The 26,423-nt window shown below is 37.2% G+C and overlaps 1 protein-coding gene across 1 annotated transcript in view; it reads right to left on the minus strand.

Moving 5' to 3' along the window:
- The window catches only part of cttnbp2 (cortactin binding protein 2), a 252,003-nt gene that overhangs the window by 209,968 nt on the left and 15,612 nt on the right, over positions 1-26,423 (minus strand). Inside the window, exon 2 of the mRNA XM_028814622.2 lies at positions 20,234-20,341. Coding sequence (XP_028670455.2) covers positions 20,234-20,341 — 108 coding nt within the window. The remainder of the gene's footprint in view (positions 1-20,233; positions 20,342-26,423) is intronic.

Genomic DNA, 26,423 nt, shown 5'->3' on the forward strand with positions numbered 1-26,423 from the left:
GTATATGCATTTAAAATAAATGAAACTTAGTAATTAATTGGTTTCTCTGTAATGTGACATGTTGTACTTCCCGTCTGAGTTATACCAAACAAATAAAAACGATAATAGCATTTTAAACCACATTACAAGCTGTTTCTCATTAAACACACTCAGACTTGATATATGATAAAACTTAATAAAAGTAATGCAAAAACCAATTCAGGCTTGCAGGAGGCCGGAATCGACCCAGGCAGGACAGTTTAAAAGGAAGCACACGCTTTGGACAGGATGCACCCACACACTAACATGCACACTCACCCAGGAGTAGTTTGGATTCACCAGTTAACCTAATCTGCACATTTTTGGGGATGTGCATGAAAAGCTGGAGTTCCTTAGAAACCCCCACCCAAACAGCAGAAGAGAGTGCAAACTCTAGAAACAAAGAAATTTAACCCATGACACAGGCACCATGAAGTGGCAGTACTAGTCATTATCAGCAAGTCTAAGCAGGCCACCATATTCAATGCTTCACATTTATTCTCGTATAGTATAATGTCACTAACCCTTGGTATTTATATTCAGAGTAAACATTTCCGCTTTTTTTTTTGTTCATCATTAAATTAATTTTATATTCATTGCATATTTTACTTTAAAATGCACTACCCCTAGACAGCATTATACAGTTGTAAGACTCCAATAATCCAGCCACAAATGGCTAGGCTGAGAGGCAGCAACCTCTTCTGGAAATAAAAAGGATGGTAAAATTACAGAAAAACTGGGGATGCTGCGATCAGGTTTTTTTTAGAACTGATACTGACCACAGATTTCATGTTACTGAATGAGCCGATTCTGATTAGAAATACAATTTTTTTCTTTATCCCTTTAAAAAACTTTTCACACTAAGTGCAAACCTTGGCTCAAAAAAAGTAAACCATGTCAGTCTGAAGTTAAGACAATTCAACACTATTAAATGTATTCTGCCTTTAATGAAGACTTAAAAAATACATAATATAAAAAGAAGGGCTTAGGTAGTGCAAATCTGTAAGAAGTCATGGTTCAGCAAGCCCTGGTTCACATGGATTCTTATTATTATTGTCATGTTAAGTTAATTATGTTTTACATTCTTTTTTTGCTGCCTTTTAAAATTCTTTAAATATATTAAAAGAATTTTGTTTGTTTGGGGCCAAAGTTTTGTTCACAGTTTTCTTCTCTACCTTTAGTGGACCTTTGAAGCTTGTTTTTTTTTGTAATATCTTTTATGAATTTTAATAAATTCCATACAATCAAGTAAAACTTTACAAAACTAAATTAAATTCAACCCCCACCCATAAGAAAGAGAAGAAGATCAACAGCCAAAGTAAACCTTTGAGAGTAGCAAAGAGGGAAAGAAGTCCTTCCCCCCAATATAAATTTTTATTCTAAAATGTTATTGATTAGATCCTGCCAGGTTTTAAAAAAGTTTTGAATAGATCCTCTAAGTGAGAATTTGATTTTTTCCAATTTCACATAGTATATAACATCAGTTAACCACTGACTTGAAAGAGGTTGGCTAGGATTCTTCCATTTGAGCAAGATAAATCTATGTGCCAGTAGTGAAGTAAAGGCAATTACAGTTTGTTTGTCCTTCTCCACTTCAAGCCCATCTGGGAGTATACCAAACACAGCTGTTAGTGGATTAGGAAGGATTGTGACACATAGGCTGTCTGATAGAGATTTAAAAAATTTTGTCCAGAATGATGTTAATTTGGTACACGCACAAAACACGTGCCGTAGTGAGGCTGGAGTTCGATTGCAACGTTTGCAAGTTGGATCTTGCCCTGGAAACATTTTGGACAATTTTAAGTGAGATAGAGATTTTAAGCTGAATAATTAAATACTTTGCCTATATGGAGCTAGAGTAAATTCTCTGCATGGCTGCCATCCACTCCTTTCCTGAAATGTTGAGTGAGAGATCCCCTTCCTACTGTACTCTGGGATCTTTAAAAGGAAGGGACTGTAAAATGATTTTATAAATTATAGAAATGCTATCTGAGTCTTCAGGACTGATCAATATTTCTTCTGGTATAGAAATAGGTGGGAGGTGAGGAAAACTGGGCAGATTTTGTTTAGCATAGTTTCTAATTTGAAGATAGTGGAAAAATTGTGTTGATGGGAAGCTAAATTTGGAGTGTAATTGTTCGTAGGATGCAAAGAAATTATTTTTATACAAATCTCTAAATGATTTAACCCCATACGTTTTACAAACATTTAAAACCGTGTAAGCTTGAGAGGGTGGAAAAAGGTGGTTATCATTTAGAGGTGCCAAAGATAAAATATTCTCTAACCTAAAGTGCTTCCTACATTGGTTCCATATTCTGAGTGAATGATGGACAATTGGATTGTTAGTATATTGATGATGCATTGTATTTTCTGGTGTATAAAACAAGGAATATAAAGAAGTACTGCAGAATTTCATTTCAACTATGGACCAAGCTAGTGTGTGTTCATCTGTTTGTGCCAATGTCCAGGTTTTTATAGCTTGTATATTTACAGCCCAGTAATAAAACTGAAAATTAGGTAGAACCATGCCACCTTCTGATTTAGGTCACTGCCCTTTGAATGCATGGATATTTCCAAATAAATTAAGTTAGGATTGAATCTAATTTCTTAAAAATCATTTGTTAATGTACAGTATATGAGGGACCTTTGGAGCTTTAAAGACCTCTGCCCCACTTTTGAGCTTGTCACCCTGCCTTTTGAGTTTAGAACTGGCTAATTGAGGTGAAGGTGTGGTTTTAGTTTTGTTTTAGTAATTGTTAGTATGCTAACAATTTGTGGAAAACTTGAGAAAACATTTATATACACAAAACATGCAAATTTGCACACATAAACATATAATGTGATTTTATGTTGGCATATTAGTGTCTTGAAGGTATATTTTTATATATTGTATGTGAACTTTCTGATTTTGTGATTCCTGTATCACAGATTGGACTTTTGTATTGTCTTCTGCCCAGCTTTTTTGGTTCATTTTTGCTTAGTTTATCATTTGCCATTTTTTGTTCTACCTTTGTTTATTTCATAAATTATTTAAATTTTAATAACATTGTTTTGCCTTTATCCTTTAAGGCCAGAGGTGTCCAGTTTCCTTCTCCCTTATACAGCATTTTTGTGCGGTTAAAGTATTTTTTAACCCTTTAAAAACTCCATTTCAAGCCTATGAAGACCAGAATCCTTGAGTTTGGGGCCAGACTGCCTGGAATGAGGCCTGATCATGAGAGAGACCAGTGTAGTTCTGGTCAAGTACTTATTTGTTTTGAGACCTGTTCATCCTTTTTGCCATTTTGAGCTTTGGATAACAGCATCTTCCAGCTCCCTAAGGGAGCAGAAAACAATGTATATTGGTCTGTTTTAGCCAACACTCCTTGCACTCTGAATGTGGGAGATAATGTAAGACTGGCCAAATTTAAGGATGCCTTTGAAAAAGTTACAAGGAGAGCTTTACCGATTACATTTTTGTCCCCTCAGAAAGCTTATCACATCCTAGAAAGTTTATAAGGTAAAAGATTATGTGGGGGATGAAATTTTAGTTAGCTCCTACTCCAAAAGTAAAAAAGGTCAATTTAGGGGGTAGGACATACACATCCTTGCAGGCTCATTAGTCCAGAAAGGGAAGGGATGTATGCAACTTTTTGAATACACGGTTCTAACTGGCTGAAAGTTAATTGGACATAATCTCATGTATCACTTACTCAATGAGGGTAAATTCTGCAGTTTAACAAAATGTAGTAGCAGTCCTTGGATAAATAATTTTATTATCCCCCTTGAGCAATTTTAAATCTGAGACATTTCACTTCTGCTTTTTGCATTGTAATTTATCATTCAACCTGTGAAAAGGTGAGGGATAATTGAGAATATTATAAGAAGAATAAAAAAACAATAATGTATATCATAAAACTTAGAATACAGATTTATAAATCATTAGTGCATTCTGTTTCACACACTCAAAAAGAGATAATAAAAATGCAAACCTGTGATTAAAGTATACACAGCAGTATCCATTAAGTCTTTTAAGTCTGTGGTAGCAGAATAAAGCAGTCATGGGTTTTCAAGAACACTGGTTTGTTATGCTCTTGTGACATAAGAATGTTTCTTTAAAGATTCGCCTTTGTGCAAAGAATAGAGAAATGTGGGTTGCCTGTAATTTAATCTCCCGCTTTTCTTTATGCATGTGATTTGCATTTGTTAGTTCTATCAGAAAACATGTTAATCCATCTCTAATGAAATTTAGGTCATGGTGACTCGCTTTGTGCTGTGCAAATGCAGTTCACAGTCGCCTTAAGACTGTGAGCTTACAGAAGAAAACGGAGATGCTGAGCTATGTTAGTTTTGTCATTTGAGACTGTTATTGAATAATTACTTATTTTACTGGTCAAAATAAATATACTTGAATAAAGTGCGTTTTTGTCACACTATCCATAAAGTGTTGTATAACATTTTTCATTGTCTTCTCTTCCATTCTTCACATGATGTGTAGTATACATTGTGCCTATAAAAAGCTCTTGCACCCTTCAGAATTATATTTGGCATAATAGCCTTAATTTAAAACTAGTTAAGTGAGGTGCTTCATTTTAATTTACACATTTAAAGAGAACATTCTTTAAAACACTTCTTCATATTTTTAAAAATTTTACAATGGAAAAAACAAAGGTGAAAATTGTTTAAAAATTTAAAAACTCAAAAATAGGTTGATTACACTTAGAACTTGAAGAATCACTTTTTGCTTGAATTAGAGCTACTTTTTGTATGTGTATTTATCAATGTTTGACTGAGCTTGACCAATTGTGTAACGAAACTACTAGGGATAATGTTCTTGAAGTCACTAGGCCATTTAGGTCAAGGAGCAGGCAATATGACCAAAAATCCATATAAAGGTATAATTATTATATTATATTATATTATATTATATTATATTATATTATATTATATTATATTATATTATATTAGACAAAAAGCCTGTTTCGACAATGTAAGATGAAACGGGCACGAGTTTGTGTCAGTAGTGTATGAAGAACAAATGATAAGTATGAAATAAATAAGAAAGTGATGTAAGTAATGGGCGGCACTGTGGCGCAGTGGGTAGCACTGCTGCCTTGCAGTTAGGAGGCCCGGGTTCGCTTCCTGGGTCCTCCCTGCGTGGAGTTTGCATGTTCTCCCCATGTCTGCGTGGGTTTCCTCCGGGTGCTCCGGTTTCCTCCCACAGTCCAAAGACATGCAGGTTAGGTGCATTGGCGATTCTAAATTGGCCCTAGTGTGTGCTTGGTGCGTGGGTGTGTTTGTGTGTGTCCTGCGGTGGGTTGGCACCCTGCCCGGGATTGGTTTCTGCCTTGTGCCCTGTGTTGGCTGGGACTGGCTCCAGCAGACCCCCGTGACCCTGTGTTCGATTCAGCGGGTTAGATAATGGATGGATGTAAGTAATGATAATTAACTAAGAGGTTTGGGATATGTATGATTTTATCACAGCAAAAAATACTGTACACTTAAAAAAGACATGCTATGACAGCGTTTTTATTTGTATACTGGAGGCCTGTCAGTATGCAACTAAAGTTGTAAAATCTCTCTGTAGACTACATTTTTTGTGAAGACACTCTCACTGTTTGGTAGTAATTTCCGTTGATGTGGCCCATCTTTAACTTGCACCTTCACATCACTCGCCCGCTGAAAGTACTTAATAATAATATGTTCTTACGTATTATTTTGAGTGTGAGGGTTGGCTGTGATCGGGGCTAATATCCTACACCGGGGCGGAAGGATTTGGGATTTCAGAATAATAATCCCGAAATGCGTAGGCTAAATCTGCCGCCTGCCGCGATGAAGCAAATTTTCTCTTTTGAGACATTTGTATAAGTTGGAAGTGAGACGAATTTTGAAATGTTTAAGTCATGAATGTACCTGTTGAAGACAGTTGTATAATGTGTAGGCTAAATCCACCGCCTGCCGCGATGTTGGGGTTGGATGCGCAGAAGGCGACTGCGCATTCGGCTTCGGACAGACGTTCATTGGATGAAGCAAATTTTCTCTTTGGAGGCATTTGTATAAGTTGGAAGTGAGACGAACTTTGAAATGTTTAAGTCATGAATGTACCTGTTGAAGACAGCTGTATAATGCGTAGGCTAAATCCGCCGCCTGCCGTGATGTTGGGGTTGGATTTTGGTCTCGTAAGGTTTTTCGGGCAGCGGCGCAGAAGGTGACTGCGCATTCGGCTTTGGACTGACGTCAGTGAGTGCGCAGAAGACGACTGCGCATTCGGCTTCGGACGGACGTCAGTGAGTGAGTGAGTGAGTGAGTGAGTGAGTGAGTGAGTGAGTGAGTGAGTGAGTGAGTGAGTGAGTGAGTGAGTGAGTGAGTGAGTGAGTGAGTGAGTGAGTGAGTGAGTGAGTGAGTGAGTGAGTGAGTGAGTGAGTGAATGAGGAGGCAGGCGAATTATGTATTAAGATTATATTATAGAATATTTGTTATCAGTCACCACCAACAGCACTCAATGATGGTCTGAGGAACCATCTCCTCAACCTAAATATAATGGTCCCTCAGCAGTGACATCCCCACCTCTTGGGGATCCACCTATAAAATACAAGGAATGTAGTCAGGAGACACATTTAGACAAAGCATAACTACTAAATAATATTCACATATTTAAATATAACAATAAAAGCAAAATGTACGTAATAACAACAAACATGAAAAAACTCAAAATCAACAGAAATTACCATAAAAGGGACATTATACTTAAGCCACAGACAACAAACCCTGGGCTGAACTGTAACAGGGGTAGGAGGTTCAACTCAGAACTTCTATTGCTTTGCAGGGACAGCATGAAGGTGTATATGGAGAGGCAGTCGATGCAGGTCAGAATGAATTTAACACCATTAATGTGCCACAAGAAACAGCTCATGTCCACTAAATCCAGCTGCCATTGATAGTCCCCAGTTGGCATCACTGTCCTGTTTTTCTCCACCCTCACAAGCTATAAATGCACTAATCACACAGCCATTCACAAACCTTTTTCCAATTCACCCTTGTACCTGCTCCTTAGCCCTTCTCCGGAGCCCCTACACCTATCCAGAACTCCCCACCACCTCTGGTCAATAACAGATCTACTGCAAAGCCACCCCCACAATGCATGTACCCATCTCTAACACCTGTATAATTCCAAAGGCAGTTAAACAGGGCTGTAGTGCCAAGGAAAGGACTGCAAGTCATTGTCCATTTTTGGTGATGCTATATGAAAGAAACAAAAGGTGTGTGCATGCATGGTGGGGCAGATCTTTGCAGCAGATCTGTTATTGACCAGAGGTTGGTGGGGTATTCTGACTAAAATTCAATCCTAATGAATGATGGGGACCTAACAAGGGGACAAAGATATTCAAATCTTCAAACAAGCTTTAGTCCAAAAAGGGTTGGGACACCAGTCACTTTCTGAATACTAGATTCTGATTGGCTGTCTATCACTTTGACATAACAACTCATAAACTACTTGAGTAGACTTTATTTTTTCTAAGTTCAGAAAGTATAGCAAACACCTATATGCACATAAAAGATAAGGAGGAATGTGTAGTTGTGTTAAGTCCTTTTTTGCTGCTTTTATATATTAATTTTTATTTTTGTACACTATTTCACATTGATTATCATGTCAATTTCTTCCTTTGATGCTTGCCTATATACCTTCCCTTTGCAGATCAGCGTTTCCAAGTTGTGTTTAACATAGCCCAGAATTACACCTTAAAACTGTAATAAGTGTCTATACTTTGCTTGCAGTGCCTTGCATTTGTAAAAAATTGAACACTGAACAAATCAAAACCAATTTCAATAACAGTCATGAAATCAAAAACATGTCCTGCAGTCAAATTTGACCTCAGTACCAAGATTACATAATTATGGTAGAAGGCAGAGAAGAAACAAATGTAATACTGAAGATAAATACTATTACATTCCTTTTACTGATACTTGCTATTTGCTGAGCAAAGTCAACTGCATCAAACCTACTCTTAATTATTTTGTCTTTCGAGTCTCCAAAAGTTTGTTTAGAAACATAATTTTATTAAAAACACAAAACTCTACTGGGATCAATTGAATACTACAGCAGCAATGTTAATATCTCACTTTGCTTTACGCATACTTGCTCCATTCATGAAAATAACTCAATTAGTTGCTAGGCACATAATATTTCAGAAAATGTACTTTCTTCACATATTAAAATTACTGCATTCCTTATATGATGCATAACTTATACCAGTTTGCTTTGAATTTTATAAACTGCTCAGTGATGGTACACTGTATAAAATATTAGTTGATTGGTTAACTCATTATTAATTCATCAATGTCAACAGATACAGACCAAAACAATTATTGTAATAAATACTTGATGAGACAAAAATCGATCAATCTATATATTATGTAGCACTTTTAAAGTGAACACCATCATAATCAACTCTAAAAAGCAAATAAGCAGATTATATTGCAAGATAATAATGCACTATGCATACACCTAAAGCAGATTATAACAAAAGTGCTGGCTTTGTTTTTACATGTTGGCAAAGCACTGGATTTCACACACAGGCCTGAACTGCACAGGGTAACAAAATGGACAAAGCTTGCATCTTATTTCATTGCTCAGTCTCCTCTTTAATTTAAGACCAACGTCATCACATCTTCCAAGATTTTGCTGGCTGTTAAAGATTCATGACATTATAAAATTGCAAACATATGCAAAAAAATGTTTTTCCTTAACATTCTTTTAAAGTGGAGTCTTTAATCTGTCAGATGATGCTCACACAAAAAGTAACATCAAAAGATATACTTATGTATATCCATGGGGAAAACACTTTATGGGTCTAGCACATGCTAATCTGTACTATTTCAAAATAGCTTAATGAATGAAGTGACATAGCTAGAACCTAATAAATATGGACAGAAAATCAAAAGCATTTGTCTTGTTGCTGCTTCCCACTTCCTATGGTGCATATTTCCTTTGTATGTCTCATTATTAATAAGATAGAATGGTTCACCCAACAAATCATTACTACAAAGCCAGTCTCTGCCTGCATGTCCAGTTTAGCAATCAGAACTGAAACAATCAATACAGCTCTCAGCATTACACTTCCAGGCAGAGTACAGAAATGTCAGGCAGTGGCTGAGTTTCCCCAAGTCACAAAACCACATATGTGTGCAATTTTACATTGACTGGAAACTCAAAAGGATTCTGCTTATGCTAGACAGAGACTTTTTAAGATAAAAGCTAAATGTTAAGCACAATGTGTGTGAAATTATTTCAAATAATAACTGTCCCTCCATTATCATATTCTGATTTTGGGGTTGAAGGAGGAAGTTTAGAACCAGTTGTAGACAGTACACCTGCTCATTACAGGGCATACTCATGAGCTCCCACTTATATTTAGCCAATTTAGAATCTCCAGTCAATCTAATCTTCATATTTTTGGAAAGTTAGAGGAAATTTGACTCTAGGTTGACCCCAAAAGCAGTAGAGACCACTGTGATATCACTTAAAAGAGCAACTGAATGAAATAATTAAATTAAGTAATTAACTCGGGCGGCACGGTGGCGCAGTGGGTAGCGCTGCTGCCTCGCAGTTGGGAGATCTGGGGACCCGGGTTCACTTCCCGGGTCCTCCCTGCGTGGAGTTTGCATGTTCTCCCCGTGTCTGCGTGGGTTTCCTCCGGGCGCTCCGGTTTCCTCCCACAGTCCAAAGACATGCAGGTTAGGTGGATTGGCGATTCTCAATTGGCCCTACTGTGTGCTTGGTGTGTGGGTGTGTTTGTGTGTGTCCTGCGGTGGGTTGGCACCCTGCCCGGGATTGGTTCCCTGCCTTGTGCCCTGTGTTGGCTGGGATTGGCTCCAGCAGACCCCCGTGACCCTGTGTTCGGATTCAGCGGGTTGGAAAATGGATGGATGGATGGAAGTAATTAACTCTAATTTAAGCTAGTAAGGTACAATCACATGTTTTAAACACCTTTACCCACAAACGACCCTGTTTTCATTGTATACTGGGTAGAGACATAGTACTTTATTTGTCCCATGAATAAAACTGACATAAATATTCAGCTTTATTAATGTTGTGCTACTTTATTTTTATGTTACAAGCTACAATTGATTAAACCTGCATTCAAAAAGGCTAGAAAGTTTATATATCCTGAAGTTGGAAATACAGTATGTGGCAGAGCCAGAGTTACAATATCACTTGCACTGTTGCCTTTTCTGCATTTTGAAATCAGTCTTAAAATGCACAACAATTGGAAGAATTACGTCTGGATGAATTTCACACAAAAGTAGTTTGAATTACTCCCAAGAAACAGTACTGTTAACCTATAGAATTGTAGCATGCACCACGTGGGGAAAAGTGGGATAAAGATGTTATTCTGAATAGGGGCCACAACTCTTATACAAAATAAATTATCAATAAGAGAAATAATTCACTATAATACACATTAAATACACAGTAATCCCTGCACATATTTTAGCCATCTAGTAATATTATTCTTCTTGGAGGATTATATTATTAAAAAAAATAAAAAATGCTGTAATCCCCCCAGCAGAGTGTTTGGAAGAAATTTCAGTCACTCCACTGGAACTAAGAGATCTTTGCAAAATAAGAAAATTGTGACATGTCTGTGGGCTGCCTTGTTCTTCTACTTTCTAATTATGGTTTTTGACGGAAGGCAATCCTTCATCTTTGGTTAGGTCATCCACTTCCACAATCTGTATTCCAGAATTACTTGTCAGTGTTAATAACTAAGAAAATGAATGTCAGCAAACATACACGCTTTCATGATAGTAGGCAGGCACCATACTGTTTCAGTGATGATTTTAATGATTTTCTATTATTTTACCTTCTGCCATTTTTAAAGGTTGTTTTTGTCAAAGCAGTTGAACCTATCATCCACAAACATTCAGATTTACTTGGTCTATTGTTGACTATTAAATTAATAAATATAAATAATTTTACTTAATCATAAAGCTTGCTGTTCCTGCTTAAATCCACAAGTTTACCTTATGCAGGCTTCTTTTGATGCAGTCTGTTTTCTCAAAGATTATTAGTGTTGTAGATTGTCTATAGCAATATTAAGTATTGTGAAGTTGTGAGCCCTTTTTTATAAAGATGACTTGTGTCTGCAGTAGTTTAGCCCATCGACATAGACAGCTGGTGACTGTGAATGGCTGCACTAAATGAGCTCTTTGATACACCTGGCAGCAAGGATCACTGCTATCTCTTGCAGTCAGTGCCATATTGGGGTATTTCATTTCAACAATTATTGCAATGGAGCTCTCAGAATGGCATGTATACAAGCCTCAGAGATGAACCTAATGTGGCATGTCACAGTCTTCTACCTTGGTTCACTCCCTCATCTTTGTCAGTGTCTCTTTGTAAACTCTGGAAAAGGAAGAATCTCAAGACTTGAGGATAACATCCACATTTTACTGGTAGTATTTGCTGACCATGGCCCCAGAGAGCAGTAACATATTGCAAGCAAAGAATGATTTTGTACACATGACAATAAATTGAATTTGAAGTTGAATTTGAATGTGACACTGAAAATAGCAGGTAGAAATGACTAAGAACATGTCTAAGTTTACATGACAGTCCTCCAGACTCATTCAAATGTTCAATAACATTCCATAATATTCTATATATTTAAAAAATGTAGGCATAATCTACAGTAGAAGCCATATAAAAATAAACATTATGTGTCTTAATCTTTCACCATAAATAACATTATCAAACCCACTTAATTCCATACAGGGTCACTGGTGGCCAGCTACTATATATATGGTACAATACTGAAATCAGACCTGAACAGGGCCCCAATCTGCCCCCAAAATAATGTCAAATTGGCGATTAGCTTAACTCTGGCATTCTTGAGGATAATCAGATTATCTTGAGAAAAATCTGTATATACTTGACAAGAGCCTGCAAACACCATTCCAACAATGACTGGGTGCTGGGATTTGTACCTAGGATGTTGGATCAGTGAGGCAGCAGAGGTAATCACTTTGCCACCAAGCCACCTCTCTTACTAGAAATGTGCAATAGGACAGCTTTAAACCATGGAGAACTCAGCAGTATCTCCTGTGCAACTTGACAGGTGTTTAAACTAAACATCAGGTGATCAACCAAGAAAGCATTCAACAATATAATATTTTAAAATGGGGCTTTGTACAGGCAACATAATTCTACTTCTGTAAACAGGCAACTAAAAAACATATTCACTGAAGATAATAAAAAAAAGATTTACATATAACTGTGCTAAATGTAAAAATCAGCATCTACCAAAAAACTAACTTTCAATAATAAAAAGATGAGACATATGGCAAAACAGAAGGAGAGCCCACTTTATTAAGTAGATCTGCTTAATAGCAAATAGTCCTCTGCTGAGCCACTGAAGAGCTTGAATTTTTCAGGCCGAGAACTCAACAAGGTGTCAGTGTATGGCACACAGATGCTGGCCCACGTTGACGCCATTGTGTCCCACAGTTGTTATAAATTAACTGTCAGTTGAGGTTTTCTCCAAATCGTTCAATCCACCTCAACCCATAGATGCTTAATTAGATTAAGATCTGGTGATAAGGTTCCTCAGTTCACTGTCATGACCTGGAACCATTCCAGTACTTTCCTGGCCTTGTGCCTTACAGTATTGAATTATTGAAAAAGACCATCTGCAAAAATCTACCTTACCTTGTCTAATCTGCATTGATATTTTATATCATTCAAACCTGGGTTTACTTGTATCAGGGGACCCAATATATACTATAGAGACAGAGCATTACCACCATTCTGCATTGTTGGCATCTTTCACCAAGAATCCATGTGTTTTTGCTGTGTTTTTGTCACCCTACCTATCCCTCAATGTTCTGTGTTTCTGTTTCTTAGACCAGTGTGAATACACCTTCTTCATTTGGCAATTTCCATCAGAGTGGATCTGATATGGGTCACTGGCTGCCAGTTCTTGACAAAGAACTTGTGCTTTCTGATATGCCTGTTTCGGCACCTTTCTTGAACTCCACTGGTATTTCACTAAGTACAGAACTTTCTCTGCACAAGTTGTGCCTTGTGGAACTTCACAACCTGTTCTTGAACAAAGAAGCACTGCTAATTCAATTTATTGTGTGGTGAACCATTTTAAATACACCTGTGAAACAACTGTGTACAAAAACACTAAGAATATTTTTATATTTTGAGGAAAAAAACTTGAAATACTTTACATTAAAGTAACTCAGTGCTCCAGTCAAAACCACCTTAGTGAGATGTAATATCTGAACTCAATCCTACATATATGAAACACAATCCTGCTTTAGACTAGATGCTTCTAATAACATGACTATACTATTATCAGCTGTGAATAAACAAATGATTGAATTTGTCCCAGGATACACCTCAGCCCACACAGCCACTCAGAAACAGAACCCTTATCTTACTCTAAATAAATACCCTCTGCTCTTTACAGTTAACTTCACCAAAAAGATTAAAAATACCCAATTAAACATCACTTAAGAAAATAAAGCAGGTCTAAACTTATAACTGAACTAATAATGTTTTGTTAAAATCCCTAAATCATTATCTTCTAGGTAGAGCAGTTTTTCCCAGCTACTAGATTCTAGATTCATTATGAGCAAAGCAGGAATATTTTCACAAAAGGTATACCAAGCAGGACATGTTATTGTGTGCTGCTGTAACACACACCCAGGGTTAACAGAAGGACTGGTTTCCTTGGTAAACAATGCAACATGATACGTGATTAGTTTAATGGCATCAGTCGGCTGTGTAATTGGATGTGGGAAACTCCTGTGCTTTAAAGAATGTCAGCATTGGCAGATTGTGCCAGCTAAAGCAGAACTGCTTCCTTTTAATTTTTTTTTCCTAATCATTACAAGCATAAAACAGTTTTCAAATTGATTTTTCTTGTCTGCATTTAAATACAAAACATAAACATTCAGAAATGAGAATGTAAAAACTAAGTACCATTATATGATGGCACTATATAACGTTCTTGACAGCACTGCCAGATGTCTATTGAGAATTGTGTTCATTTCAACAGTTCACAGAATGTCTTGCTGAAAAAAAAACACTCTCGTTTATCTCCCTTCACAAAATGATGTAAACTATCCATGTGTTAAGAAGCCATTGGACTACAAGGAATATAAAATGCATTAGCAAAGGATGACTGTTTGCAACCTTGATAGAATATTCTCAAAGCAATTAATAGAAATCTAAATCCTTGTAAATAGAGTCTCAGATGGAAATGTGATGGAGCCAGCCTCGCAAAGAGAGAGGGGTAAGGCTTCAGTGTAAAGAAAGGATTCATTCAAATATTCATTTGCCAAAAATATATTTAAACCGATCTAAGATACATCATTGTAGTTTAGCAATCAACACAAATATTGTATCCAACGGAGCAGTGGTTTTAGTCTAATGAATATATCTTTTTACAAGAAAAATATAATGCATTTTGAATATCCAGTACAGGAATAACATTAAGAAACAATCTGACAATTTAGAGATTAATGACCAGTCCAACTATGAAATATAATAAGGTTTTATATAGTATCATAATATATATAGTATATATACTCTATATATTTGACTGACTTTCTGGCAAGACAACATTCAAAATGGGATATATTCCAACCATGACATATACAGAGTCAGAATATACCAGAAAGAGCAACTTGCTCAGAGTCACAAACTGAACTAATAGAATTAAACTTTTTTATGGTATTACCGGTACAAAAATTAAAAATCATATATTCTGCATACTAGCAAGAGGATGACAGTTTAAGATCGTGCGGCCTCATGTTTTACATCCTCCATGTTGTTTAGCTTTCTTTTGTATTTTAGTTCTAATATTATATTTCTATCTTATGTGAGTATGCATTATTTATTTTTTGTATACTATTTATGCATTGTTATTCTTATCTAATTTTAATTTGCTTTTCTTTGCAGTAACTCCTTCTTTGACTTCTTGTAAAGCACTTTGAGCCATTTGTATGAAACTGTGTTAAGCATAGGAATAAATGTTATCTGAATAAATAAATGTATGAAATACTCACCTGTTTTCTAGGGAAATGGATATGATAGTCTGTCTCTTAGTCCTGTTTAATGCTATGGAGAAAGCTCATTAAGAGACATATTTCCTTATCTAGCCAGGCAATGAATACCATCAAATAAAGGGCTTGTTGTGCACACAAGAAAAAAGGAAGTACCATCATTTGAACCCAGTGTACTTTCTTTAGAAATGTCTGTCTACTGTCTGCTTTCTCCCTCGACCTGGGTGGTTGGTTGGCTTCTTATATTTTAATGACCCTAAAGGTTTGCAGCTCATTCTGCATCCTCAGCATGCATCTAGTTTAGCCTGCCTTTGTCTGCCCTATCAGTTATGTTATTCTGGTTTAACAAACTAATATGTAATTTCACTGGAATTATTACAACATATAGTTAATTTTATTATTAACTGTAACTTGCAATTTATGTTGTGTGGTTCTTGTAAGTTGTGCAAATACAGCACTCATTAAAATTCAGTCATTGCAGTGATAAACAGCAAACAAGGCATATAAAATAAATTAATACACTGGCTACATTTCTAGTGGGCCAGTTCCATATAAGTCCCAACTAGGAATGGCACTAAGAAGAAAAACTTCCACTTGTATTAAAGATAAAATGGTACTCCTTTAGTATTGCACCAAACCAAGAATTATGCTTGTCATTCCTAAAATGCTGCAAAAAAGCTCACCCATAAGACGTCCTGAAAACACAGTTACTAGCTACATTTTAGACAGGACTTTTGATGAAAATATTCTGGTGTGATGTAAAAAAGAAAGACAGTCCACAGGCTTTTACTTTAGTTATAAGTAGTGAGTAGTGAGGCTACTGTCTGTTTGTCCGATGTTATAGAGGCAATAAGTTGTGCTTTAATGTTTATGCATGGTTGGAAGCACAAAAAATATGGTAAGTTCATTGGGGGCACGGAATCAAACATCTCGCAATTCCAATGACCCAAAACTATTTTCAAGTTGTTGAAACTTATCACAAAGAGTAGAGATTCATCATGATGATTGTGTGTTTGGTTACAGTTGATAGATCAAAGCTACAGCTTTTTGTTACTTACCAAAAGGCATGTACTTTCAAAGAGGTCTCATCATAGTCACCCTCATTACGATTCAAATTTAAAATATGAACAAACTTAATAGGGCAGCATGGCGGCGCAGTGGTAGCGCTGCTGCCTCGCAGTAAGGAGACCTGGGTTCGCTTCCCGTGTCCTCCCTGTGTGGAGTTTGCATGTTCTCCCCATATCTGCATGGGTTTCTCCAGGTGCTCCGGTTTCCTCCCACAGTCCAAAGACATGCAGGTTAGGTGTATTGGCGATTCTAAATTGTCTCTAGTGTGCGTGTGTGTGTGTGTGTGTGCGCGTGTGTGTGTGTGCGTGTGTGTGTGTGCGTGCGTGTGTGTGTGCGTGTGTGTGTGTGCGTGTGTGTGTGTGTGTGTGTGTGTGTGTGTGTGTGTGTGTGTGCCCTGCGGTGGGCTGGCGCCCTGCCCGGGGATTTGTTCCTGCCTTGCGCCCTGTGTTGGCTGGGATTGGCTCCAGCGGACCCCCGTGGCCCTGTAGTTAGGATACAGCGGGTTGGATAATGACTGACTGACTGACTGACAGACTTAATACAGGATCTATTACTGAAGGAATACAGATGTAAAAAAGCTGTGGGCTATATTGAAGTTTAAATAAATCATTGGACATTTACACAAACATTTATTGAGGAAAAGTCCCAAACCATATAACAGCAAACTCCCCAGGCAGAAATCAAACTACCTCTACCTCTACCTCTACTACCTATCCCAAAATTCATATAAGTGCATTAGCGTTAACTGCCTTGAGACAAATGATAAAATACACAAAGTGTCCATTCTGCAAAAAAAAATGTATATCTGGTTTCCATGGTTCTGTTGCACAAAATTAGAGCAGCTGCAAATGCTGTAATGTAATTATTCTGTAGATGTGTAGGCGTTTTACTGACAGGGTGAAACTTTATACATGAACCTCCTACAGCACGTGCAACACTTTTTAATGATTGACAAATCACAGGCATGGCATTCATTGACTTGTGTCTTAAAAACAAAATTTAGCTTATCAACAGCAGAGCCCCTTTTTGACCACTACAGTATATCAATGCTTGTTATTTTAATATATATATATATATATATATATATATATATATATATATATATATATATATATATATATATATATATATATATATATATTTTATTAATTTTAATACAAACTCACATTATTACTTGTAAAATGTAAATGACTTTATTGGAGTCACACTGTTAGGCAGTATTGTGGGCCCTGACACTTACTACAAACAAAGTCCTGCAGGTTTGAAAATTAATCTTTAATAAATACATGCAAGTTGATGTTTTTAACTTACAAAATGTATCTTATAATACAAGTATTAATTTTTTTTAAATAACAGAATACAGCAGCGCTCTGTGATAATGCTATTATTTTTTTTTTTTTGCTCATTTAATTTTACTGCTTGCATGACCTTTAGATATAGAAGGTGCAGAAGCATTTTATTAATTCAAACTGAGACATTCAATTTGCCTTGTAACCATTGAACATGTTGAACATCTCTTATGTAACTCAATCTGCCAAATTGAAAGTAACTCCATTGCTATTTATAGAGCAATTTGACCTTGCACACCATTATTGTATCTATGCAGACTGAATTTACAAAACTTTATTTTAAAGCATACTTAACTATTCAAAAGATAAAAATAAAACTCAGCATTGCTAGTTAATTCTCAACCATACATTTTTAAAATTTAAAGATGATGGGGAAGGGTTTAACCCTTTCAGAAGTCGTGAAGCCCTTTGTCTCTGTTCAGGACAGACACAAGGTTAACTCACCATTAGAAAGTGGGGCAGGCTAACCAACCCCATAAATGTAATGCAGACAACAGTATTATTATAGCAGACCACAAGATATTTATCTGATACCGGTATTCTTAAATTATTCGAACAATGAACAGTCCTCAATTGCTTCTTCTTTGCAGAGAAGCCAAGCAAAATAACACCTTTTATTGGCTAACTAAAAAGATTACAATATGCAAGCTTTCGAGGCAACTCAGGCCCCTTCTTCAGGCAAGATGTAATCAATTGCTTCTTCTTTGCAGTAAGTGCACAGTCCTAAATTTGGTCCTGATGATTGCCATCCCCCAATCCATTTACTACAGAAGCAAATTCCAATCTTGAGCATACATTACAAAGTATTTTAACAGAGTGGCACCTTTGGGTATCTCAAAAGGTGGCACTTTCAAACTAAACAGCTAGACAAAAGTTCCTAATACTCTCCAACAGCTGCTCTGGCCTAAATGACTTCCACTTTGATTAAATAAACCAATCAAAAATAATTAGAGCAAAGAAATACTTGATTTTTCAAAGTGCCCCACAGGTTTCCAGTCTATATTCATCTTTTCATTATCAAACCTGCTTAGTCTTATTCAGAGTCACAGGAGCTGGAGCCTATCAAAGCTGGAGTCGGCTCTGGCACGAGTCCAGATCTGGGCATAATCATGCACACTCCCACACTTACACATACAGAGCCAAGTTAGAGCTACCAATTAATCTAATACACACATCATTATTGGTTTGGAAATTGTTGTAAACTGAACTTTTCTCTTTCTCAATCTGCTCTGTTTTGTCCCTTAAACAGATTCTATATTTGTTGGCTGTAATTCAACCTGTGACATTATACCTGATAATTTTCCTTTCTAAAGTTCACTTCTTTTGACTGCTTTATTTTAGAATATTCATTATTCTGTAACTTCATCTGCCATCTGTTTATAGCCTCTTTATGCATTACACATTTCAGCCAAAAAGTAAAAGAGATCATGTGTTAGAGCACAGGCGACGAGCACATTTTTTAGTACAATGGATGACTGCCAAACTCGTATACCTGAACACATTGCTGCAAGGACTACTGGGTTTACAAATATGGACCACTCTTATTTCATGTAAGCGTGCTGGGGGTTTACCAAGAGGCAGAATCTTTAAATGTAAGGCTCAGTGAGGAAAAGCCAGCTGTTTAAGCGGAACAGCAGATCTCTGCCACTTCATATTTAGTAAGACTGGCTCTAAGTGCACTGCAAGCTGGTTTGTTACGAGATTCTCAAGGAATTTGCAGATCTCTGGGAAACGTAATCATGGGGCGTGAACACTGTTCTACGTCGGTCTGAAGATCTGGAAGAAAGTGGATGTGGCATTTTAAGTGTGAAGAAAATGGCAAGGCTGACTGAGTGCAAGTGACAAGGGAATGCAAAAAAAAAAAGAGTCATTTGAAACAAGCCGAATGGCTCAATCACATAAACGATATAATAGGATAACCAAGACTTGTTTACAAGTAACTGAGATGTCACATTAATCAATTCATTATTTTAATACAGAATCTTTTATAGTGAGCACCATCACCAGCTACTCATACTACAGTACAAGATAACAAAATACACACTGCAACAAACTAGATGTTGGTAATGATTTTGGACTGTGGTGGGATAGCAGTGCCATAATTAGAGCTTCTGCCTGATAGCTTTGGAGTTTTACACTCAAATGGCAACTTGGCCATGTCAAAGAGTGTGCACATTTTACCCACTGCTATGTGGATTTTCTCCAGTTTTCCAACAGCATCACAAAGATGGAAGTTAGGTTGACAAGCAGCTCTAAATTAGCCACGTCCAGATGGGCTATGGCCTTAGCAATTCTGGATTAAGACAGATCAGAAAAAAAAGGGTGGATGGATTTCTGTTTGTGTATCCATGTATGCTATGTGAAGTGAGATGAAGGAAAGAAACAAAAACAAAAAACACACTGTGATTTGACGCACTGCCTAGCCTGCATTAAATAGTTGTTCACTGAAGATAAGTCCCATAAGAAGAAAGCAGGAAGATTTGATAGGATGTTTAAAAATACAAAACACACAATCACTATAACACATATTTCTATCAAAAAAAGAAGTATTAAATTGACAATAGTGACAAATCTAGCTTATTCTTTTTGTCTACAAAAGTCCTTGTATTCCTTGTATGTTTTTACAACCCTAAAAAGCCAACAATGAAGAAAATCAAACCTGATCTACAATTAAAGTTTGCCTCAGTGTTCATTGTGGTGGTCTGTGAAAGCTCAGGGGAAAAAAATTAACGTGAACTCACCCGCAAGGCTTCAATCACCAAATCCCTGGCTTCCAGTTCTCCTTCCATAATACTTAGAAATGTCAGCAATTCTGCTTTGCTCAGATTATCCATATTAAATTCACATTTCTGAAAAATAAAAACACATTGGAGAATTAAAGGTACGCTTGGAGGTTGTCACTTGGATGTTTAAAAAAATGACACCACTTTAGCTTGGGTTACTCAGGGGAATAATTCAGAATCAAAAACAAGCGGTGAAGAAAAATTCAGAGCTGACATGATGACACGCTGAATCTGCTTAAGAAGCATTCATCCAGAAATAACATTAAAAAAAAATGCTTTATCTGTAACACACTGGATATTTCATATATTTGTGCAGTTTCCAAGCAACCTTTACCTAAGTATCTTAATATAAAACTGGTCCAATACATAGGTTTGTGGTCATATTTCTCATCAATCATAAACACAGTCACAAAATCAACAGAAAATACTGTTTAAAGGTAACATGCTTTAAATTAGCCATTTAGATACAAAATGCATGGTAATATTTTAAAATTTGTTGTGTATAATGTGTACAAATACTAAGTAATAAGGATAGGGAAACATGTAATACCATTAAACTATTGAACCTTTTTTAAAATGGAAAATGCTCTATAGTGAAAGCTCTTAACAGCAGAGGCCACAAGGGATGGGAGCTGCACCTGCATTATATGCTAACATTATTGATAGATTTTGTAATACACAAGGTTAATGAAGTCCCCAATACACTTCTTATGCTGGAAATGTAGCATTAGTTGTTGAGGTGGACTGGAGTGCAGCTCCAGGAGTAAACTCAATACAGATGTTTCATTTTTTAAACTTTATTTAGTTCGCATTTGCAATGAGTATTGGCGCAAATTACTATACTAATACCTGTCAGAGTATGCAAACACATCAGCACACTTGGTGAAATACACATGGAGCACCAGATGGAAGGGAAATTGAACAATCCAAATCAATTGTTCCTTTTTTAGTTTAAATTGCTACTTCTATAGTAGCAATAAATCAACTGGAACCTACGCCCAGGGAGCTGGGCACAAAGTGGCAGACAGACCAAGACACAGTGTACTACTCTGTTGCTGGGGTATGATAGTGAAAAAAAACAAATCAATGTGCATTATAATAATTTACTTTCACCAATCAGCTTAATAACATGTTTTTGTGTGATAGGAGTAAACTGGAATTCTCTATAAAGACCAAAATGAACACACTGTGGCACGCGGCTGGAGGTGGCACACAGCTGGGATACTCAGGAAGGCAGGAGGAGGGCTCATGCCTCATCCAGACCACCAGGGTGGTTCCTTTGGGGGCCACGGGTACAAAGCTGGGAAGCTCAACCCTGTAGGGGCCTGTGATCACCTCCAAGGGGGCGCCCCAGTGCCTGGAGAGCCCTGGACCTCAGCACTTCCGCCACACCCGGAAGTGCTGGGGGGAAGAAGACTGGGGACACCCAGAAGGTCCACGGAGGAGTGTCGGGAAGCACCTGGAGCCCATCCGGGCGTGTATAAAAGGGGCTGCCTCCCTGCAAACGATGACTGGAGTCAGGCGAGGACTGGACGAAGTCTTGGTGGAGAAGAGTGGAGGCGGCCTGAAGGAAGCAGGCACTGGAAGGAGAGGCCTGGACTTTGGGGAATTGGTGCTTGAGGCACTGGGTTTGTGCAAGATAAACTGTGAATATTGTAAATAATAAACGTGTGTTGGGTGACATAACAATATCCATCTGTCTGTGTCCGGGCTGCTTCTCACAACACGCAGAACATGAAAAGCTTCACACAGAGGAGGAAGAAACAATACACCCTGGGCACTGGCATCATTTTAAACATAAACAGTGCATTTTATTTTAATTAATAACTGGAATCCCAGAATTAAAATGCTTAGCTAACTATAGTAGTAACCGTATGCCATCATCCTCTACATCTTTTTTTGTTTTTTTCTTTTTATATTCTCCAAATTTTTAACACTATTTTTTAACATAAGTGTTCATGCCTTGGGTTCATCACACAAAGCTTTGAAGGTGCGTCAAAGGAAAAAGAAAAGTCTTAACTGTGAGGGCTATGTGTTTGAGTGCTGAAAAGAACATATTTAAAAGAAACAAGCTTGAGACAACAATACATATCATATCTTCTTATATAATACGCTACCGTGGCTGTCCGTTTGTCAGTCCAGGATTTTAAATCACCTGTAGCTCGCAAACCGTTTGAACTATTGAACTGAAATTTGGTACACATATACTACATGACATTTACTATTCACTTTCGTTGTGATGATTGATCTCCAAGGTTATTCCTTTTTTTATTTTTATTTTATTTTATTGTAGAAGCAACTCTCAGCAGCGACCAGCAGGGCGGCCGTGCAGCACATGCGTACAGGCGCTGTTCTCATCCCTCCCACCATCGCCGTCACTTCCCCTACCTCTTCATATCTTAAATCAGTCTTGAGGCAGGTTGAAGACTTAAGTGCCAGCTTAAGTGAAAAATTACGGAAAATGTATCAAGTAATTGCAACACAAACACTGACTTAATCAGTTTTAACGCGAAAAGATGCTAATGAAAGAAGAGAAGAAGCGGGCCACTAGGGAGGAGTAAAGAAGAGCTGCTCAGGAAGCAGCAAGCGCATCAACCTCTGAGCAAATGAATGCTAAACGTACAGAGAAAGAGGATGAAAACTAGGAATGCTAAAGTCAAGTGAATTCACTGCACATTGTCGTGTAGTGTGCCGTTACTGATATAATATATATCAGACAGACACATAGATCCATTCATTTCTCAAGACCATAAACTGCAACACAGGGTTGCAAGGAGCTACAGCCCATATTTCAACATCATCAAACACAAGGCAGGAACTAATTCATCCAGTCCATCACATCTGTCAACTCACTGCAGTTCAACAATAATGTTCATGGACAGGTATTGTTAGGTCCCATGTTATGTTTGTGTGTATGCACTATTCGTAAAGTTTGTAATTATTGTATTATTAATGTCTTATACATTGTCACAGATGCATGCCAGGGAACCACCTGCCAGAATCTGAAAACTTAAGCAATACCACCTTGGGACAAGAGGGGATGTTGGTGCTAACGGTTTCTTCTCTCTCAACCACAGTTTCAGGAAGACGTCAAAGGATGATGGCTAGCCCTGCCCACAATGCCCAAAGAAGTTTCTGCACCTTCTTCCCTGGATGCCATAAAAACAGTCCGTCTCTGAAAGGATGCGTTCATTTTGAATCTGAACCTCAACGGAGACAGAACTCCCGCTGAACCTTTGGGCTACTTAAGTCTTTAAACTTGAGTGCCATTAGGCACTAGTTTTTTTTGTTTTTTTGTTTTTTGTTTCTGATTAAATGCAGTTGCCCGATTGACATCCCAACATTTCATTGGCATCCTGGGTCTGTTTTCACTCTGTCATAATGTATAATTCTACTCAGTTTATGGTATACTGCATCAAGGATTCTAATTTTACTGTTAGTTTATTATTTTAAAGTTTATATTGGTTCACTTCTTGCTTGCACAACACTTAAAATAGTGTCACATGACTAATTCTGTCTTGTTTCTGACATTTCTGGAAGTGAACATATACAGTAAATGTAGCAGTGGCTGCCACACTCGTTATTCCTTAGTGGATATATGTACAGCTTCCCAAAGAATCTTAGCAATAGTTTTTTTTCAAAGGTTTTTGAACTTCGTTTTGATCCCCAACTTTTGATTTTTTCTCTGTGTTTTGGTTTTGTTACTTATTTTTTTCTGCACACAATAGTGCAGTTTCACATTTTCATCACTTTTTTTCCTAACAAAAATTCCCACAGACCTTGTGTCTCATAATAACAGCACTTATCTGTGAACATGTTACAGTGTTCTGAGCCAAGACTCAGTGAACAGTGCTACACAAAAACAGACTGAATTAAATAAAACTGAACTTACGTGTATGTTAGCATTACCAAATAATCTAAAACATGTCTTTCTTAGGTTAGAATAAACTAAAATTCCCAGAGAAAAGCCTCCTAGACATAAAGAGAGTGTTTTAACTGAAATTTGTAGTGACAGGTATGATAACTGAATTCAGGTTCTTGAAGATATCAGTTTCAAGTGCTAACAAGTCTTCTAACATGACATGTATAAATGTATTTTATACTAAATTACTAAAAAGAAAGTTAAAAGCTCAATGTTTTGGTTGTTCAGATGTGAACAGGTATGTGGATGAAGAGGAGTAAAAGTGAAGAAATACAAATAAGGGAGAAGTGGTAAGGAGGAAGTGGGCAGCAAAGACAGTGAAGATAAAATAAATGGAAGGACAGAGGACAGTTGGCAAAAGCATGTCAACTGAGAAGATGAAAGTTAGTGAAAAACATTCTGCGGCCATTCAATACATAAACTAAATTTAAGAATAACTTTAGCTTTTTCCATTTCTCTTTGTCAGGCATCTTTGAGGCCTTGCGACAAAACAAAAATAGACAGATCAGTGTGGTTATGATGAAGAGATGCAAAATGTGATATAAAAAGCTTAAAGTACTGTATGATCCTGATGGCTCTGACATATACCCCAAAACCTAGGCCACTGCCCTTTTTGCCTATTTTAATTTTCTAAACCTTTGTAGATGTAATACAGTATAAAATATCACTGGCCAGGCAGTTGGACCTCTGTGTAGTTTAAAAATGTCAAAAAAGGACATTTCTATTAGATACATTTTGTTTAGGTAGTTGCAGGTGTTCAAAACAGTACACAGCAAGGATGGTGAAATTGAAATTGAAATTGTGCAGGGATGACAGGAAGGCTGCATAGTGTAAGTGGCTGATAATAAGAGATGATGAGTAATTCTCAAAAATATGGTCTCCTGATGGTAACATAACATTTTAAAAATCACTTACTGTGATTCAGGGTCATGTTTGGGGTGAGGTGGTATTGTCAGAACCCTATCCCAGAAGCATTAAGTGTGGGGCAGAAAGCAACCATGAACAGGGTACACTTATTGGGACAAATTAAAAAAAAAGTGAGAAACTAATTTATCATACAAATCTTTGAGATTTGGGAGGAAATCTGAAGTATCCTAGGACGATGTGGAAACTACATGCTGATGACTGGAACAGGATTTGAACCTAGGACAATTTAGGATGCTGGTTCAACTAAGACTGAAAGCTAGTTTTTAGGTAATCAAATAATTTAATTCAATCTTCAGCTGCTTGATTATAATTGACACTTAATTTATCACATCAACTACATCTAGAATTACATTTGCCATTTTATTGCTTTTGCAAATGTTCTACTTTAAAACGAAGCCTCACATGCTGAAATAGTGGAAGACTGTAGAGAAGACAGACAGGGCAACAGGGGAGAACACATATCAAACTCCCTGACAAGTGTGATTATTTGATGGTGTCCTTGTCATTGTTCAAAGACTCCATGGCTTTCTCTTGTCCACATCTCATTCAGTTCAGTGTCTCCTGCTCTCTCTTTGTCTGTTCATGAAGTAGTCACATTCAAATCATGCTTAAAGCTCAGCTTTTCTCTCCTGCATTTTATTAATCAACTATACTTTTGTGTATATTCCCTAAGCTGAATTTTCTGTACATGTACTGATCTTAATTCATATGTACCGCCATCTCATATTATCTATTCCCTCCCATGTGATAAGAGGTTCACAATTAAGGATATGTTTGCATATTTATTTTACATGGTTGGCAAGATAAGCATTCTTTCAAGAATGGAAAGAGCTGGACTTGTGTTTAGTTATCCTTAAAGATGGTCAGATATTTCAGGGCCAGGATTCTTAATAGTATTTAATTATATTTATGCAGTGCTTTTCTATCACTCAAAACAATTTACAGAGATGGTGCAGAACAACTTCAACCTCCACCAATGTGTATCATTCACCTGGATGATGTGATAAGGAGCCAGTCTTGCGCCAACGCACTCACCACAGATTAGATGAATGACCTGAATGACCAGAATGTGATGGGCAATTTAGCCAGAACACTGGGAAACACCCTAATCTTTCAAAATATGTCCAGGGATCTTTTCTGACCACAGAGAGTCAGGACATTGATTTTATGCCTCACCTGAAGTGCAGTGGTAATTTTTACAGCACCATGTCCACATCACTGCTCTGGTGCATTGAGATCAACATTCAGACCACAGGGTGATTGCCCACTGATGGCCTCACCAAACCTCTTCCAGGAGCA

The sequence above is a fragment of the Erpetoichthys calabaricus genome, chromosome 1 (genome assembly GCF_900747795.2).
Source record: "Erpetoichthys calabaricus chromosome 1, fErpCal1.3, whole genome shotgun sequence".
Classification (NCBI taxonomy): domain Eukaryota; kingdom Metazoa; phylum Chordata; class Cladistia; order Polypteriformes; family Polypteridae; genus Erpetoichthys; species Erpetoichthys calabaricus.